The sequence below is a fragment of the Microcaecilia unicolor genome, chromosome 9, assembly GCF_901765095.1.
Source record: "Microcaecilia unicolor chromosome 9, aMicUni1.1, whole genome shotgun sequence".
NCBI classification, from domain to species: domain Eukaryota; kingdom Metazoa; phylum Chordata; class Amphibia; order Gymnophiona; family Siphonopidae; genus Microcaecilia; species Microcaecilia unicolor.
In genome coordinates this window covers 80043499-80060624 of record NC_044039.1, presented here as the reverse complement: position 1 = coordinate 80060624, position 17126 = coordinate 80043499, and the positions used below count along the sequence as shown (strand labels likewise).

General features: G+C 47.5%; 1 protein-coding gene across 1 annotated transcript in view; it reads right to left on the bottom strand.

Moving 5' to 3' along the window:
• Positions 1 to 17126, bottom strand: part of EFCAB6 (EF-hand calcium binding domain 6) — a 1149121-nt gene that overhangs the window by 640355 nt on the left and 491640 nt on the right. Inside the window, exon 15 of the mRNA XM_030215418.1 lies at positions 15753 to 15920. Within this exon, the coding sequence (XP_030071278.1) occupies positions 15753 to 15920 (168 nt within the window). The remainder of the gene's footprint in view (positions 1 to 15752; positions 15921 to 17126) is intronic.

Sequence of the window (17126 nt, the reverse complement as noted above, 5' to 3'; positions counted from 1 at the left end):
GGGGCTCCAGGTTTAATGCTGGACATGACCTAAGATCCTATGTGAAGCTGAACAAGCTTGGATATCTGTGTGTAGCTAGGCCTCTAGGTTAAAAGGTCAAATGAAACAAGCCAGCATTTGCTAATAGAGAAAGCAGAACTGCTCTAATGAACTCAGCTACAGAGAACAGATGTTCATTGTTTCTTAACAATGAAACATAAGAGCATGGCTGTTAGCAACTGAGCAATGTGTCAGAGGAACTAAAATATCTTTTGCTGAGAAACGAGCCATATAATCAAAATGGAATTTAGGGGAATATGGAGCACACTAAAGGTAAACGAAACTTGTGGTTGGAAAGTGCTAACATGGATGACCCTGAATAAACAGAAAATGTGATGATTTATTGTGAATTATAATTAAGAATATAGATTACATAAGAAATAAGTACTAATAAACAGAAAGCCAGATGGTGTGAAGAAAGAAGTTGAAACTATCACGAAACTAGCATTTAGGAAACTTTGAAAAGGTGGAGCTAATGATGCAGAATGACGAGGGTTCAATAGACTTCAATGTAAAGGAAAAGTATATAAAATGTAACCTAATCAATTAGAATCAGAGATGTATTACTGCGTGTTCACATTCTTGTGACCGGTGTAACTATCTCTCTGAGAAAAAGCCTGAGGCCTGTGCTGATTGACTTGCCTTGATTTGCTGTATTGCCTAATCTGAAATAGCTATCATATGCTCAATTGGTAAGCTAATAAAAGAAACTTTTTCTCATATGATTAGAAACAGCCTTCTGTGTCTGTCTTTCTCTCCTTCTTTATAATATATAATAGAAATTCTATGTACTACTGTGGTGGACACTGTTAGATAAAATAGATTTCTATTTATTTATATATGAGGGAGAGCAGATCTGTGCTTGCCCCGGACTACATGCTCAACGTGATTGATCTTCCACTCAGGAATTCTGTGCCTGCTGCCCGGTCATATCTTCAACTTCAATTATCCAAATATAGACTGGGTAAATGTAACATCGGGACACGCTACAGAGGTACAATTCCTTGATGAAATCAAGGACAGCTTTATGAAGCAGCTGGTGCAGGAGCCGACGAGAGAAGGAAAAATTCTAGACTTGGTCCTTAGTGGAGCGCATGATCTGGTGAGCAACGTTATGGTACTGGGGCCACTTGATAACAGTGATCATAATATGATCAGTTTTGATATCGACCTTGAAGTAACTGTATATAGAAAGTCAAATACGTTAGCGTTTAACTTTAAAAAAGGAGACTATGATAAAATGAGAAGAACGGTAAAAAAAAAACTTAGGGGGGCAACTGAGAGAGTAAAAACTGTACAACAGGTGTGGACGCTGTTCAAAAATACCATCCTGGAGGCCCAGGCCATACATATTCCGCGAATTAGAAAAGAAAGACGGAACTCCAAAAGACAGCCGGCCTGGTTGAAAAGTGAGGTGAAGGAAGCTATTAGGGCTAAAAGAAACGCCTTCAGAAAATAGAAAAAGGAACCATCTGAAAATAACAAGAGGCAGCATAAGGAGTGTCAAAGCAAATGCAAGGCGCAGATAAAAGGCCAAGAGGGATTACGAAAACAAGATAGCATTAGAGGCAAAAAAACATAGTAAAAAAATTTTTCGGTATATTAAAAGCAGGAAGCCGGCAAAAGAATTGGTTGGGCCGCTGGATGACCGAGGGGTAAAAGGGGCGATCAAGGAAGACAAAGACGTAGCGGAGAGACTGAATTAATTCTTTGCTTCGGTCTTCACCGAGGAAGATTTGGGTGGGATACCGGTGTCAGAAATGGTATTTCAAGCGGACGAGTCGGAGAAACTTACTGACTTCACGGTAAACCTGGAGGACGTAATGGGGCAGTTCAGCAAACTGAAGAGTAGCAAATCTCCTGGACCGGATGGTATTCATCCTAGAGTACTGATAGAACTGAAAAATGAGCTTGTGGAGCTACTGCTAGTGATATGTAACTTATCCTTAAAATCGAGTGTGGTACCGGAAGATTGGAGGGTGGGCAATGTAATGCCGATTTTTTACAAAGGCTCCAGGGGAGATCCGGGAAATTATAGACCGGTGAGTCTGACGTCAGTGCCGGGGAAAATGGTAGAGGCTATTATTAAAAACAAAATTACAGAGCACATCCGAGGACATGGATTACTGAGACCAAGTCAGCACGGTTTTTGTGTGTGGAAATCTTGCCTGACCAATTTACTTCAATTCTTTGAAGGAGTAAACAAACATGTGGACAAAGGGGAACCGGTTGATATTGTGTATCTGGATTTTCAAAAGGCGTTTGACAAGGTACCTCATGAAAGGCTACAGAGGAAATTGGAGGGTCATGGGATAGGAGGAAATGTCCTATTGTGGATTAAAAACTGGTTGAAGGATAGGAAACAGAGAGTGGGATTAAATGGGCAGTATTCACAACGGAGAAGGGTAGTTAGTAGGGTTCCTCAGGGGTCTGTGCTAGGACCACTGCTTTTTAATATATTTATAAATGATTTAGAGATGGGAGTAACTAGCGAGGTAATTAAATTTGCTGACGACACAAAGTTATTCAAAGTTGTTAAATCGCGACAGGATTGTGAAAAATTACAAGAGGACCTTACGAGACTGGGAGACTGGGCGGCTAAATGGCAGATGACGTTTAATGTGAGCAAGTGCAAGGTGATGCATGTGGGAAAAAAGAACCCGAATTATAGCTACGTCATGCAAGGTTCCACGTTAGGAGTTACGGACCAAGAAAGGGATCTGGGTGTCGTCGTCGATAATACGCTGAAACCTTCTGCTCAGTGTGCTGCTGCGACTAGGAAAGCGAATAGAATGTTGGGTATTATTAGAAAAGGTATGGAAAACAGGTGTGAGGATGTTATAATGCCGTTGTATCGCTCCATGGTGAGACTGCACCTTGAGTATTGTGTTCAATTCTGGTCGCCGCATCTCAAGAAAGATATAGTAGAATTGGATAAGGTGCAGCGAAGGGTGACTAAAATGATAGCGGGGATGGGACGACTTCCCTATGAAGAAAGATTAAGGAGGCTAGGGCTATTCAGCTTAGAGAAGAGACGGCTGAGGGGAGACATGATAGAAGTATATAAAATAATGAGTGGAGTGGAACAGGTGGATGTGAAGTTCTGTTCATGCTTTCCAAAAATACTAGGACTAGGGGGCATGCGATGAAACTACAGTGTAGTAAATTTAAAACAAATCGGAGAAAATATTTCTTCACCCAACGTATAATTAAACTCTGGAATTCGTTGCCGGAGAAAGTGGTGAAGGCAGTTAGCTTAGCAGAGTTTAAAAAGGGGTTAGACGGTTTCCTAAAGGACAAGTCCATAAACCGCTACTAAATGGACTTGGGAAACATCCACAATTCCAGGAATAACATGTATAGAATGTTTGTACGTTTGGGAAGCTTGCCAGGTGCCCTTGGCCTGGATTGGCCGCTGTCGTGGACAGGATGCTGGGCTCGATGGACCCTTCTTTTCCCAGTATGGCATTACTTATGTACTTATCCACTTTCCTAACTGCAAGGGCGTCAAATACTAGATGATTTTTTCCTCTTCTTTCCGCTATTGCTGCCCAAAAATCAGGAATGCTCTGCCGAGGCACCTCAAAATGCAAATGGACCACACCCTCTTCAAGAAATTACTGAACACTTACTTCTTTGTTGCAACCTACTCTCCTTGTTCCCCTGCTGATTAACATTCCCCTTTATGTTCCCCATCCTGCTTAGTTTTCCACTGTTAGTCAATGCTCCCCTTGTTTTACCTTTTTTTTTTTGCTTTATCTGTATCTTCATAATTTGTAATTCCTCCTAATTTTCTGTAAGCCACATTGTGCCTGCATGTGTGGGAAAATGTGGGATATAAATGAACCATAAATAAATAAATAAATTATGGAGTCTGGGGCCTTGTGCCCCTACTTACATTGTCCAGAGTTCAGGATCGACTCGTTCGATTTATCTGGAAACAAAAGTGTCCCCGGCCCTGCCTACCTCGGGCTTTTCTATATAAACACAAGCAGCATGGAGGGCTGGGGGTACCCAATTTGTTCTGGTATTATTGTGCCGATCAAACGTGATCTGCGATTGAATGGTTTCATTCTTCTGACCACAAGTTATGGGTTCAGCTAGAACAGTGCTTCGTGGGTCCTCATTTGTTGAAGCATCTAATTTGGCTCCCGGGATAATATAGGAAGTTACCATAGGGGTTGCCTTCCACTGTGTCTTCCACTTTTTACTACTGGGATTCTTTACAACTTACTTACTCTCCTCTCTCCCGTCATACTCCAATTGCCGATAATTCGCTGTTTCCTCCGGGGATGGCAGTGAGTTCATTTACTCGATGGGCTCAGAAATGTGGAGCAGTTTTACAATGATGAAGAATTTGTTTCTTTTGATACTCTTTCAGAGGAATATCAGCTTCAGTTTTCTGATCGTTATGCTTATATTCAGCTGAAACATTTCTTAAAGACCCCTTCATACCGAGCTTGTATTTTGCGAGAGGACTCTTATTTGGAAGATTTGTGTGAGGATTCCAGGAGTACTCGAGTTATTATTAGCCTTTATGGGTTTTTGGCTACTACTACTTATCACTTCTATAGCGCTACTAGGCTTACGCAGCACTGTACTAGACGAATTAAACTATACACACTTCACAGGGTTAATTTGGAGAAGGAGTTGGGTATTACAATTTCGGCTGATGACTGGCTTGTTTTGGAGAAGGCCTTGCTGAGATCTTCTCTTGCTGTTTTTCTCAAGGAAAATGTGATCAAGGTTTTTTTATCGCTGGTATCTTACCCTGGCGAGACTACATCGTATGTTTCCAAATACATCTTCACATTGTTGGAGGGGTTGTTTAATGCTGGGTATTAGGGGTCACATTTGGTGGTCATGTCCTAAGGCTCAAGCTTATTGGAGGGTGGTGCAGTACCATCTTCAAGTGTGGCTATGTTGGCTGGTGCAATGGAATCCTGCTGTATTTTTGTTGGGTAGGAAACCAACTGGCCTTACCTGTCTACAGTCTTTGTTAGTTTGCCATGCACTTCATGCGACTCGTCTTAATTTGGCGAAGCATTGGAAACAGGGTACAGTCCCTTCTCTGATACAATGGATTACTAAATTGTGGTATATTTGTGAAATGGAATGCTTGACTGCTGTGAGACTTTACCTAAATGGAATGCAATCTGGGCTCCATTTTTTTTTACTGCTTGCTCTGTTTAGGGGGGGTACTTTACCCTTGTGTTCTTCTGTTTTCTGGGGAACAGAAGTTGAGAGGGATGGAAGGAGTTATTCATTTGTGTATAACTGGGAGGGGGTGGGGAGGTTGCGAGGGGTGGGGGTTTCTTTACCTGGAAAAACAATATTAAAATATGGAAGCTTGACAATTTCTCTTAATTTGAGCTTTCCAGGTTATCAAAAGTTACCTATTTGTATTATCTGTTTTTTTTCTTGTTACCTGGATTTATAATAAATTGCTTCTACAAAAAAAAAAAGAGAGAAACATCAAACAATGAGGTCATACAAGGATTATATAATAACAGGGAGATAGGCGACCCCTGTGGACTCCACATAAAGGACTCCAGAACTTAGAAGCTAATCCATCTTTAAGCACCTGATATTGTCTATGCTTCAAAACACCATTAACCATGCAAGAACAGGACCAGCAAAACCACACATAGGTAGTTTAGCTAAAAGGAGATCAAGGTCTATTATATCAAACGCCACAGAGACATCAAACTGAAGCAGAACCATTTGCCCTCCTTTGCTTAGTACATTCCTAATAGTTGATGTTAAGGAAATTAAGACTGTCTCCGAACCAGGGGCGTAGCCACGGGTGGGCCTGGGCAGGCCTTGGCCCACCCATTTTCATCCCAGGCCCACCCAGCAGAAAACCAGCCACTATCCTTCCTCCGTTGGTTGTTGCAGCTTCAGCAGCGAACGAAGCAGCTCAGCAGACAACGAAATTGCAGCATCGGAAGATCCATGGTAGAGGAATTCAGCTGATAGTGCTTGGGGATTCATTCTACTGCAGCGCGGGACCAGCCACATGCCCGCTAACAGCTCTGCGCAGCGTTCCGACTCCAAGTCCCGCCCCTTAAGACACAAACAGCCTGTTTCCGATACAGAGAAACAGGACGTTTGTATCTTAAGGGGCGGGAGTCGGGACGCTGCAAAGCTGTTAGCGGGCATGTGGCTGGTCCCGCGCTGCAGTCTAAGAAATGGATGATGTCATCTCCCCACGGATCTTGGAGGCAAGCAGTAATGAACGTCCGACTCCAGCAGGGGAAAGGAGTTGCTGCAGTGAACAGGAAGATTAGAGAGCTGAAGGGAGAGGGGGGAGGGGTGGATGGCTTGGCAGGTAGAATTCTGGCCACAGGGAGGGGCATGTCACAGAAAGGGGTTGCTGGGTATGAGGGAAGGAATGGGGGAGATCCTGGCCACACTGGATCACGGGAGAGGGGGAAAGAGGAAATAGAGAAGTGACAGGACAATGCTGGGAGGGGGTGAAGGGTGGGGAGAAGAGAGTTAGCAGATGCTGGGCTAGAAGGGTGGAGGGAAAAAGACACTGAGAAAGGTGGAACCAAGTGGGAGAAGCCAAGGGGGTGGCAAGGAAATGAACGCGAGGAGGATGGTGATTACAGGGGAAAGAAATGTAATGGGGAATAGATTGAAGATGGAAGGGAATGGATGGCTGGGGAAGTAGAGAGATGGGGCCTAGGAGAACTAGTGGGTGAAAAGGAAATGGAAATCTGACAGTTATCTGAAAAGTAAAACAAAGGAAAAGGGGTTACACAGGATAAATTTGGGTGGACAGAGCAGAAAAGAAAAAAAAGAGAGAGGAAAGAGCTAAAATGGAAATGTCAATATGTCAGAGGCAAGTGAAGTGAGGGAATGGAACAAGAGAGGAGAAAAAGAGAAATGGACAGAAGCTGCTTGAAGGAGAAACAGCAGAAAGATAGGAAAGTTCAAAGGAGAAACTGGATCAACATGATGGAAAAAGAAAATGACCAGACAACAAAGGTAGAAAAGGCATTTTATTTTGAATCTTAAGTGAAATATGATAGCTTGAGAAATGTGCATAGCGGATGTCACTTTATTGTGTTCAGTAGAAAAAGACATATATTTCTATTTTTATTTCTCCACTGTTGCAGTATGGTATCCGGCTAGTTGCCAGCCACCAATTCTTGCTTGGACAGTTCCCTCCTAGGACGTTTCCCCAAGGTGGACAATTCCCTCCTAGGTCTGTTCCCTCCTGGCTAGTTCTTACTGGCATGTAGTTTTGTTTTTTTGTGTTGATGTTTTGCTGGGGGGGGGTTCTTATGCATCATATTTTTTTTATGAGGAGTGTCGTTGCGTGTTGTGGATGTGTTGGAAATATTTTGTGTAAGTTTTTATATATAGCGAATGCTACATACCTGTAGAAGGTATTCTCCGAGGACAGCAGGCTGATTGTTCTCACTGATGGGTTGACGTCCTCGGCAGCCCCCTCCATCGGAAAGTTTACTAGCAAAGGCCTTTGCTAGTCCTCGCGCGCCCATGCGCACCGCGCATGCGCGGCAGTCTTCCCGCCCGAAACCGGCTCGAGCCGGCCAGTCCAGTATGTAGCAAAACAATACACTTCAAGGGAAGACTCAACTCCAAAGGGGAGGCGGGCGGGTTTGTGAGAACAATCAGCCTGCTGTCCTCGGAGAATACCTTCTACAGGTATGTAGCATTCGCTTTCTCCGAGGACAAGCAGGCTGCTTGTTCTCACTGATGGGGTATCCCTAGCCCCCAGGCTCACTCAAAACAACAACCATGGTCAATTGGGCCTCGCAACGGCGAGGACATAACTGAGATTGACCTAAAAAATTTACCAACTAACTGAGAGTGCAGCCTGGAACAGAACAAACAGGGCCCTCGGGGGGTGGAGTTGGATCCTAAAGCCCAAACAGGTTCTGAAGAACTGACTGCCCGAACCGACTGTCGCGTCGGGTATCCTGCTGCAGGCAGTAATGAGATGTGAATGTGTGGACAGATGACCACGTCGCAGCTTTGCAAATTTCTTCAATGGAGGCTGACTTCAAGTGGGCTACCGACGCAGCCATGGCTCTAACATTATGAGCCGTGACATGACCCTCAAGAGCCAGCCCCGCCTGGGCGTAAGTGAAGGAAATGCAATCTGCTAGCCAATTGGATATGGTGCGTTTCCCTACAGCCACTCCCCTCCTAATGGGATCAAAAGAAACAAACAATTGGGTGGACTGTCTGTGGGGCTGTGTCCGCTCCAGGTAGAAGGCCAATGCTCTCTTGCAGTCCAATGTGTGCAGCTGACGTTCAGCAGGGCAGGAATGAGGACGGGGAAAGAATGTTGGCAAGACAATTGACTGGTTCAGATGGAACTCCGACACCACCTTTGGCAAAAACTTAGGGTGAGTGCGGAGGACTACTCTGTTATGATGAAATTTGGTGTAAGGGGCCTGGGCTACCAGGGCCTGAAGCTCACTGACTCTACGAGCTGAAGTAACTGCCACCAAGAAAATGACCTTCCAGGTCAAGTACTTCAGATGGCAGGAATTCAGTGGCTCAAAAGGAGGTTTCATCAGCTGGGTGAGAACGACATTGAGATCCCATGACACTGTAGGAGACTTGACAGGGGGCTTTGACAAAAGCAAACCTCTCATGAAGCGAACAACTAAAGGCTGTCCTGAGATCGGCTTACCTTCCACACGGTAATGGTATGCACTGATTGCACTAAGGTGAACTCTTACAGAGTTGGTCTTGAGGCCAGACTCAGACAAGTGCAGAAGGTATTCAAGCAGGGTCTGTGTAGGACAAGAGTGAGGATCTAGGGCCTTGTTGTCACACCAGACGGCAAACCTCCTCCAATGGAAGAAGTAACTTCTCTTAGTGGAGTCTTTCCTGGAAGCAAGCAAGATGCAGGAGACACCCTCTGACAGACCCAAAGAGGCAAAGTCTACGCCCTCAACATCCAGGCCGTGAGAGCCAGAGACTGGAGGTTGGGATGCAGAAGCGCCCCCTCGTCCTGTGTGATGAGGGTCGGAAAACACTCCAATCTCCATGGTTCTTCGGAGGATAACTCCAGAAGAAGGGGGAACCAGATCTGACGCGGCCAAAAAGGAGCAATCAGAATCATGGTGCCTCGGTCTTGCTTGAGTTTCAACAAAGTCTTCCCCACCAGAGGGATGGGAGGATAAGCATACAGCAGGCCCTCCCCCCAATCCAGGAGGAAGGCATCCGATGCTAGTCTGCCGGAGGCCTGAAGCCTGGAACAGAACTGAGGGACTTTGTGGTTCGCTCGAGATGCGAAGAGATCCACCAAGGGGGTGCCCCATGCTTGGAAGATCTGTCGCACTACCCTGGAACTGAGCGACCACTCGTGAGGTTGCATAATCCTGCTCAACCTGTCGGCCAGACTGTTGTTTACGCCTGCCAGATATGTGGCTTGGAGCACCATGCCGAGACGGCGAGCCCAGAGCCACATGCTGACGGCTTCCTGACACAGGGGGCGAGATCCGGTGCCCCCCTGCTTGTTGACATAGTACATGGCAACCTGGTTGTCTGTCTGAATTTGGATAATTTGGTGGGACAGCCGATCTCTGAAAGCCTTCAGAGCGTTCCAGATCGCTCGCAACTCCAGAAGATTGATCTGTAGATCGCGTTCTTGGAGGGACCAACTTCCTTGGGTGTGAAGCCCATCGACATGAGCTCCCCATCCCAGGAGAGACGCATCCGTGGTCAGCACTTTTTGCGGCTGAGGAATTTGGAAGGGACGTCCCAGAGTCAAATTGGAGCAAATCGTCCACCAATACAGGGATTTGAGAAAACTCGTGGACAGGTGGATTGCGTCCTCTAGTCCCCCAGCGGCCTGATACCACTGGGAGGCTAGGGTCCATTGAGCAGATCGCATGTGAAGGCGGGCCATGGGAGTCACATGAACTGTGGAGGCCATGTGGCCCAGCAATCTCAACATCTGCCGAGCTGTGATCTGCTAGGACGCATGCACCCGCGAGACGAGGGACAACAAGTTGTTGGCTCTCGCCTCTGGGAGATAGGCGCGAGCAGTCCGAGAATCCAGCAGGGCTCCTATGAATTCGAGTTTCTGCACTGGAAGAAGATGGGACTTTGGGTAATTTATCACAAACCCCAGTAGCTCCAGGAGGCGAATAGTCATCTGCATGGACTGCAGGGCTCCTGCCTCGGATGTGTTCTTCACCAGCCAATCGTCGAGATATGGGAACACGTGCACCCCCAGCCTGCGAAGTGCCGCTGCTACCACAGCTAGGCACTTCGTGAACACCCTGGGAGCAGAGGCGAGCCCAAAGGGTAGCACACAGTACTGGAAGTGGCGTGTGCCCAACTGAAATCGCAGATACTGTCTGTGAGCTGGCAGTATCGGGATGTGTGTGTAGGCATCCTTCAAGTCCAGAGAGCATAGCCAATCGTTTTGCTGAATCATGGGGAGAAGGGTGCCCAGGGAAAGCATCCTGAACTTTTCTTTTACGAGATATTTGTTCAGGGCCCTTAGGTCTAGGATGGGACGCATCCCCCCTGTTTTCTTTTCCACAAGGAAGTACCTGGAATAGAATCCCAGCCCTTCTTGCCCGGATGGCACGGGCTCGACCGCATTGGCGCTGAGAAGGGCGGAGAGTTCCTCTGCAAGTACCTGCTTGTGCTGGAAGCTGTAAGACTGAGCTCCCGGTGGACAATTTGGAGGTTTTGAGGCCAAATTGAGGGTGTATCCTTGCCGGACTATTTGCAGAACCCACTGGTCGGAGGTTATGAGAGGCCACCTTTGGTGAAAAGCTTTCAACCTCCCCCCGACCGGCAGGTCGCCCGGCACTGACACTTGGATGTCGGCTATGCTCTGCTGGAGCCAGTCAAAAGCTCGCCCCTTGCTTTTGCTGGGGAGCCGCGGGGCCTTGCTGAGGCGCACGCTGCTGACGAGAGCGAGCGCGCTGGGGCTTAGCCTGGGCCGCAGGCTGTCGGGAAGGAGGATTGTACCTACGCTTACCAGAAGCATAGGGACCAGTCTTCCTTCCCCCGAAAAATCTTCTACCTGTAGAGGTAGAGGCTGAAGGCTGCCGGCGGGAGAACTTGTCGAATGCGGTGTCCCGCTGGTGGAGAGACTCTACCACCTGCTCGACTTTTTCTCCAAAAATGTTGTCCGCACGGCAAGGCGAGTCCGCAATCCGCTGCTGGAGTCTATTCTCCAGGTCGGCGGCACGCAGCCATGAGAGCCTGCGCATCACCACACCTTGAGCAGCGGCCCTGGACGCAACATCAAAAGTGTCATAAACTCCTCTGGCCAGGAATTTTCTGCACGCCTTCAGCTGCCTGACCACCTCCTGAAAAGGCTTGGCTTGCTCAGGGGGAAGAGCATCAACCAAGCCCGCCAACTGCCGCACATTGTTCCGCATGTGTATGCTCGTGTAGAGCTGGTAAGACTGGATCTTGGCCACGAGCATAGAAAAATGGTAGGCCTTCCTCCCAAAGGAGTCTAAGGTTCTAGGGTCTTTGCCCGGGGGCGCCGAAGCATGCTCCCTAGAACTCTTAGCCTTCTTTAGGGCCAAATCCACAACTCCAGAGTCATGAGGCAACTGGGTGCGCATCAGCTCTGGGTCCCCATGGATCCGGTACTGGGACTCGATCTTCTTGGGAATGTGGGGATTACTTAGTGGCTTGGTCCAGTTCGCAAGCAATGTCTTTTTCAGGACATGGTGCAAGGGAACAGTGGACGCTTCCTTAGGTGGAGAAGGATAGTCCAGGAGCTCAAACATTTCAGCCCTGGGCTCGTCCTCCACAACCACCGGGAAGGGGATGGCCGTAGACATCTCCCGGACAAAGGAAGCAAAAGACAGACTCTCGGGAGGAGAAAGCTGTCTTTCAGGAGAGGCAGTAGGATCAGAAGGAAGACCTTCAGACTCCTCGTCAGAGAAATATCTGGGGTCCTCCTCTTCCTCCCACGAGGCCTCACCCTCGGTGTCAGACACAAGTTCACGGACCTGTGTCTGCAACCTCGCCCTGCTCGACTCGGTGGAACCCCGTCCACGGTGGGGGCGTCGAGAGGTAGACTCCCTCGCCCGCATCGGCGAAGCTCCCTCCGCCGACGTAGTCGGGGAGCCTTCCTGGGAGGTGGCCGCGGTCGGCACCGCACGCGGTACCGACATCGGGGACCTCAACCTGGGCGATGGGCCAGCCGGCGCCACGCTCGACGGTACCGGCGGCGCAAGCACCGCCGGTACCGGAGGGGTAGGGCGCAACAGCTCTCCCAGAATCTCTGGGAGAACGGCCCGGAGGCTCTCGTTTAGAGCGGCTGCAGAGAAAGGCTGAGAGGTCGATGCAGGCGTCGACGCCAGAACCTGTTCCAGGCGAGGAGGCTGTTCCGGGCTGTCCAGAGTGGAGCGCATCGACACCTCCTGAACAGAGGGTGAGCGGTCCTCTCGGTGCCGATGCCTGCTGGGTGCCGAATCCCTCGGCGACCCAGAGCTCTTGGTGCCGACGCGGGGAGGAGACCGGTGTCGATGCTTCTTCGACTTCTTCCGAAGCATGTCACCGGAGCTCCCCGGCACCGACGAGGAGGACGTAGAATCCATCCGTCGCTTCCTCGGGGCCGAGACCGAAGAGGGTCGATCCCGGGGGGGCTGTACCGCAGGAGCCCTCAGGGTAGGAGGAGACCCACCCGAAGGCTCACCGCCACCAGCAGGGGAATGGACAGCCCTCACCTGCACTCCTGACGATGCACCTCCGTCCGATGACATCAGCAGACGAAGTCTCGGTACCACCGACGTCGATACAGTCGCCCGATGCCTCGGCGCCGATGCAGAGGTCCGATGCCTCGATGCAGTCGATGGAGCGGCAGCCAAGGAAGATGGTCCGGACGCTGACGACGTCGATGCACTCGATGCCTCCGGTGCCGATGCCGACGAAGAGCCCGAGAACAAAACGTTCCACTGGGCTAATCTCGCTACCTGAGTCCGCCTTTGTAACAGGGAACACAGACTGCAGTTCTGAGGGCGGTGCTGGGCCCCTAGACACTGAAGACACGCAGAGTGCCTATCAGTGAGCGAGATTACCCGGGCGCACTGGGTGCACTTCTTGAAGCCGCTGGAAGGCTTCGATGCGAAATGGCGAAAATTGAAGCACCAAAATTTAGAGGGAGAAAAATCTCGACCGAGGCCAAAAGAGGCCTACCCCGACAACGAAAGAAAACTTACGGGGCAAAAACTAAGAAATACGGGAAGGGCAGAAAACCCGAAAGGGTCTTCCGGAATACTACCGGAGCGCTTCCCGAACTTTTCTCAAGGAAAAAAAGGACAAAAACACGTCGAAAAGGACGCGCGAGGTCGACTCTCTGGGGCACGAACGGCGTAACACGACCGTACCGAGTGCGGACGAAAGAAGACTGGCCGGCTCGAGCCGGTTTCGGGCGGGAAGACGGCCGCGCATGTGCGGTGCGCATGGGCGCGCGAGGACTAGCAAAGGCCTTTGCTAGTAAACTTTCCGATGGAGGGGGCTGCCGAGGACGTCAACCCATCAGTGAGAACAAGCAGCCTGCTTGTCCTCGGAGAAAATATTTTATGCTCTGTATTAATTTGGATTTTGGCTTATTTTAATTTTTTTGGTGTGGTGTGGCATGTTAAAGGTAATATTTGAGTGTGTGTGGAGGGGGGGAGGGCATTACCCCCCCCCCCCCCCCAAAAAAAAAAAAAAAAAACACTATCTGGAAGAGGAAAGGGAAAGAGATAAATTTAAGACTGTGATGTTTCATGATTGTTAAGGGTGGGAATTGTCCTCCCTGGAGCAGTGGGAATTGTTTAGGTAGTAATTGTCCTAGGTGCGAACTGACCTAGAACCTGCAGTATATGCCAAGGTTCCCAGTTCAATTTTTGTCTACGTATTTTTATTTCTAATTTGTGATCACTTGTTCTGTATTTGGTGAGGGTCTGTTGGTGTGATTGCAATGGCAGGTGGGGAGATTGGAGGGGAGAAAGGGAGGAATTGGGGGGGGGGGGGGGGGGGAAACCTTGTTTATTTTCTGCCCTGGGCCCTAGCATGTCAAACACCAGTCCTGACCTTTGCTGTGGCTGGAGGGGATCCCTAATCCCCATAAGCTGAGGAGCTCCTCTGACGGCAGCCAAAACTTCCTTCTATTAAGCTTAGCAGGCGGCGGTAACTACTACTATTATAAATCATTTCTATAGCGCTACCAGTCATACGCAGCGCTTCACATCCTCGAGTCACCGATAACTAAGCATGCCTGGGGTGCCGGAATCAGTAGCTCAAGCAGCCTGCCAGGCTTGGTAAAATGGAGTTCTGGCCGTCTTCAGAGGAAATCAGCTTATAGTGCTTGGGGATCCTCATGACCTAAAGTGTTTCTGTTTCTATTTTGAGTTGGGAGGTGCTGGGGGAGAGGTGGAGAATAGGGGGAGGAAGGGGGCGGGACAGAGAGAAAATTTTGTGCCCACCCACTTTGGGCTCAGGCCCACCCAAAATTGGCTGTCTGGCTACGCCACTGCTCCGTACTATAGAAGCATTGAGAACCAACCAGAATGTTAATTAATTTTGTCAAAAATGGAATATTAGCTATAGGCCATAAGCTGGCAGTTTGTGTTAAGCCCAACCCCGTGCTTTGGAAATAGGCATTAACGCAATATCACCAATTAAGGTAAAAACCATCCCAAAGAGACAGAAAGATTAAAGAAACAGACCAACCAATTAATGATTTCCATAGGGGAATCCGAAAAAAAAGTTAAGAGGGACATCTGTCTAAAGGACAGAGAGCAGTAGAAAGCCATTTTATCACAGGTAATATTTTATTACATATAACAGGTTTAAATAACAAGCAAAGTCTACCCACAGGCACACCTATTGTGTCCTGCTTTCCTCAGAGAAAGCAATAAACACATATTTGGCATTTACACCTGCTCCAAGACTGGTATAGGTGTCAGCTTTTTCTTTGGCTATGGGGTTTCCACCAGTGATTGATGGGCCATTCTGTTTTGATTTGTTTTTAAACATCCTTCTTACTTAAAATGGCCTTTCCTGATAGATAAAGCTAGAAAATTTTGCTTCCAGTAAATTATTGTCCTTTGCTGTTATGCTAGAAGGTTTTCCAGTCTCAGGCTCTTTGTTATGTTTTATGTATTACTGTTATATTTTCGTTTTTGTTTTATGTATGTGAGTGGCAGAAGCGCAGCCAGACTGAGGGTGTGGGGGGAACAAAAAGTGGACTGCTGGGGCTGTCAGAAGTCCGTTTGGGGGAGCAGTTGCTCCCATGGCAACCCATTAGCTACGCCTCTGGTGAGTGGATTATTTTATGTATATTTCTTTTGTAAGTCACTTACTCCCTGTTTATTAAACCATGCACTAATGCCGACACAGCCCATTCACTTTGAATGGGCTGTGTCAGCATTGACGCGCAGCAGTCGCTAGCATGGCTTAGTAAACAGGGGGGTTAGTATTAGGTTTGGTATAAATGTTTTAAAATAAATAAATTTACATATGTATATCCCAGTGTCCTTATAGGTTTTTTTTTACAAACTACTGCATTTTGAAAACATTCTGAAAAAAACTCAGGAAAACTGTGCATGTCACAATCAGGACATCTCACCTTATGCAAAGTCGGCCTTTTCACTTCAGAAATGTAAACATGCATATAAACAAAAAAGTAGATAAAAAACAATAATCTTGTCTTGAATCATTGCCTTAGCTTTCCACGAAAATGAGAATTCCCTCACCTGTAAGGTGTATCTATTTTTCTCTTTTCTTCTTTCAGCTCACTTTCTTCTGAAATGTGCTTGCTGATGCCAGTAAAATCATTAGGAAGGTCTGGCATACCCAAATAGGCCAAAAATTGCATGTAAAGAATTCCATCAGAAGAATTATCACAGCACGTATCACACAGCCTACAAAACAATGCAAAATCAAAATATCAGCAACTAAGATTTTAAATACCATGAGCAGAGGGGGAGAGATGATAACAGTGGCATGGGAAAATAATCAGTATAGTCTCCGCCCCAGGGTGAGCAACTGTTTCCAGCAACTTCCACGAAGTGTTCCAGAGCTATTTACAGAACTAGACACCAACACAGAGGGAGACAAGGAATGGCTGCCTGGTTTTCAGCAATACTCTGAGAAAGTGACAGTAAGACATATACTCTCACATGTGGGTGCTGTCATCTACAGAGCCCTGGTGCACTGCCCAGCATATTCATGATTCCAGAGGTCTTTGGCAGGTCCAACTGTGCATGCGCACATGCCTTCCTGCCTGGTAAAATTGGTGTGGGACCAGCAGTTAGGTAAAAAGCACAAAGGAGGTAGGAAGGTGTCAAGTCAGCTCAAGGACTATCTGCTGGCTCATACTTACATAGTGCTCAGTCAGGGTTTAGACCCTCACAACACAGACAGTCCTTATCACCCTGATTACCAATTTCAGAACGGAGCTAAGTCAGGGCAAGAAACTCTTGAGCCTACAATTTGATATGTCTAGTGTTTTTGATACAGTGAACCCGATGGATCAGTTTGGCATTTGCACAGAAGTCATGCAATGGTTTACTGGTGTCTTAAAGTCTAGGCAATATCAAGTTAAGTTATCTGGTAATTTATCTTCATCCTGGCTCTCTGTATGTGGGGTGCCCCAGAGTTCCCCACTTTCTCCCATTCTGTTTAACATAATGATAGCCCCCCCCCCCCCCCCAAGTAGATTTCTAGATTTGCATGGTTTTAACACCTTTATTTATGCTGACGATGTTACACTTTACTTACCATTTATGGAGAACTTAAATGAAGTCCTGCCTAAAATTAAATCCAGCTTAGATTTGGTGAAATCTTGGGCTGCTGCTTTCAAATTGAAGCTAAACAGAGACAAAACCAAGTTCCTAATCCTAAGTAAATCTGCTCACCCAATGACTAACAAATACTTCTCTACTGATAATGTGTCATACCCTTTTTCTACCATCTTGAAAATCCTGGGAATAACTATCGACCAGTATTTATTATATGAGCCACAGGTTTCTGCAGTAGTTTCTAGTGTCTTTAATTCCCTATGGAGATTATGTTTCAACGTTTTATTAATGACATTCAAATAGAAATCACAATCCACATTCTGAATA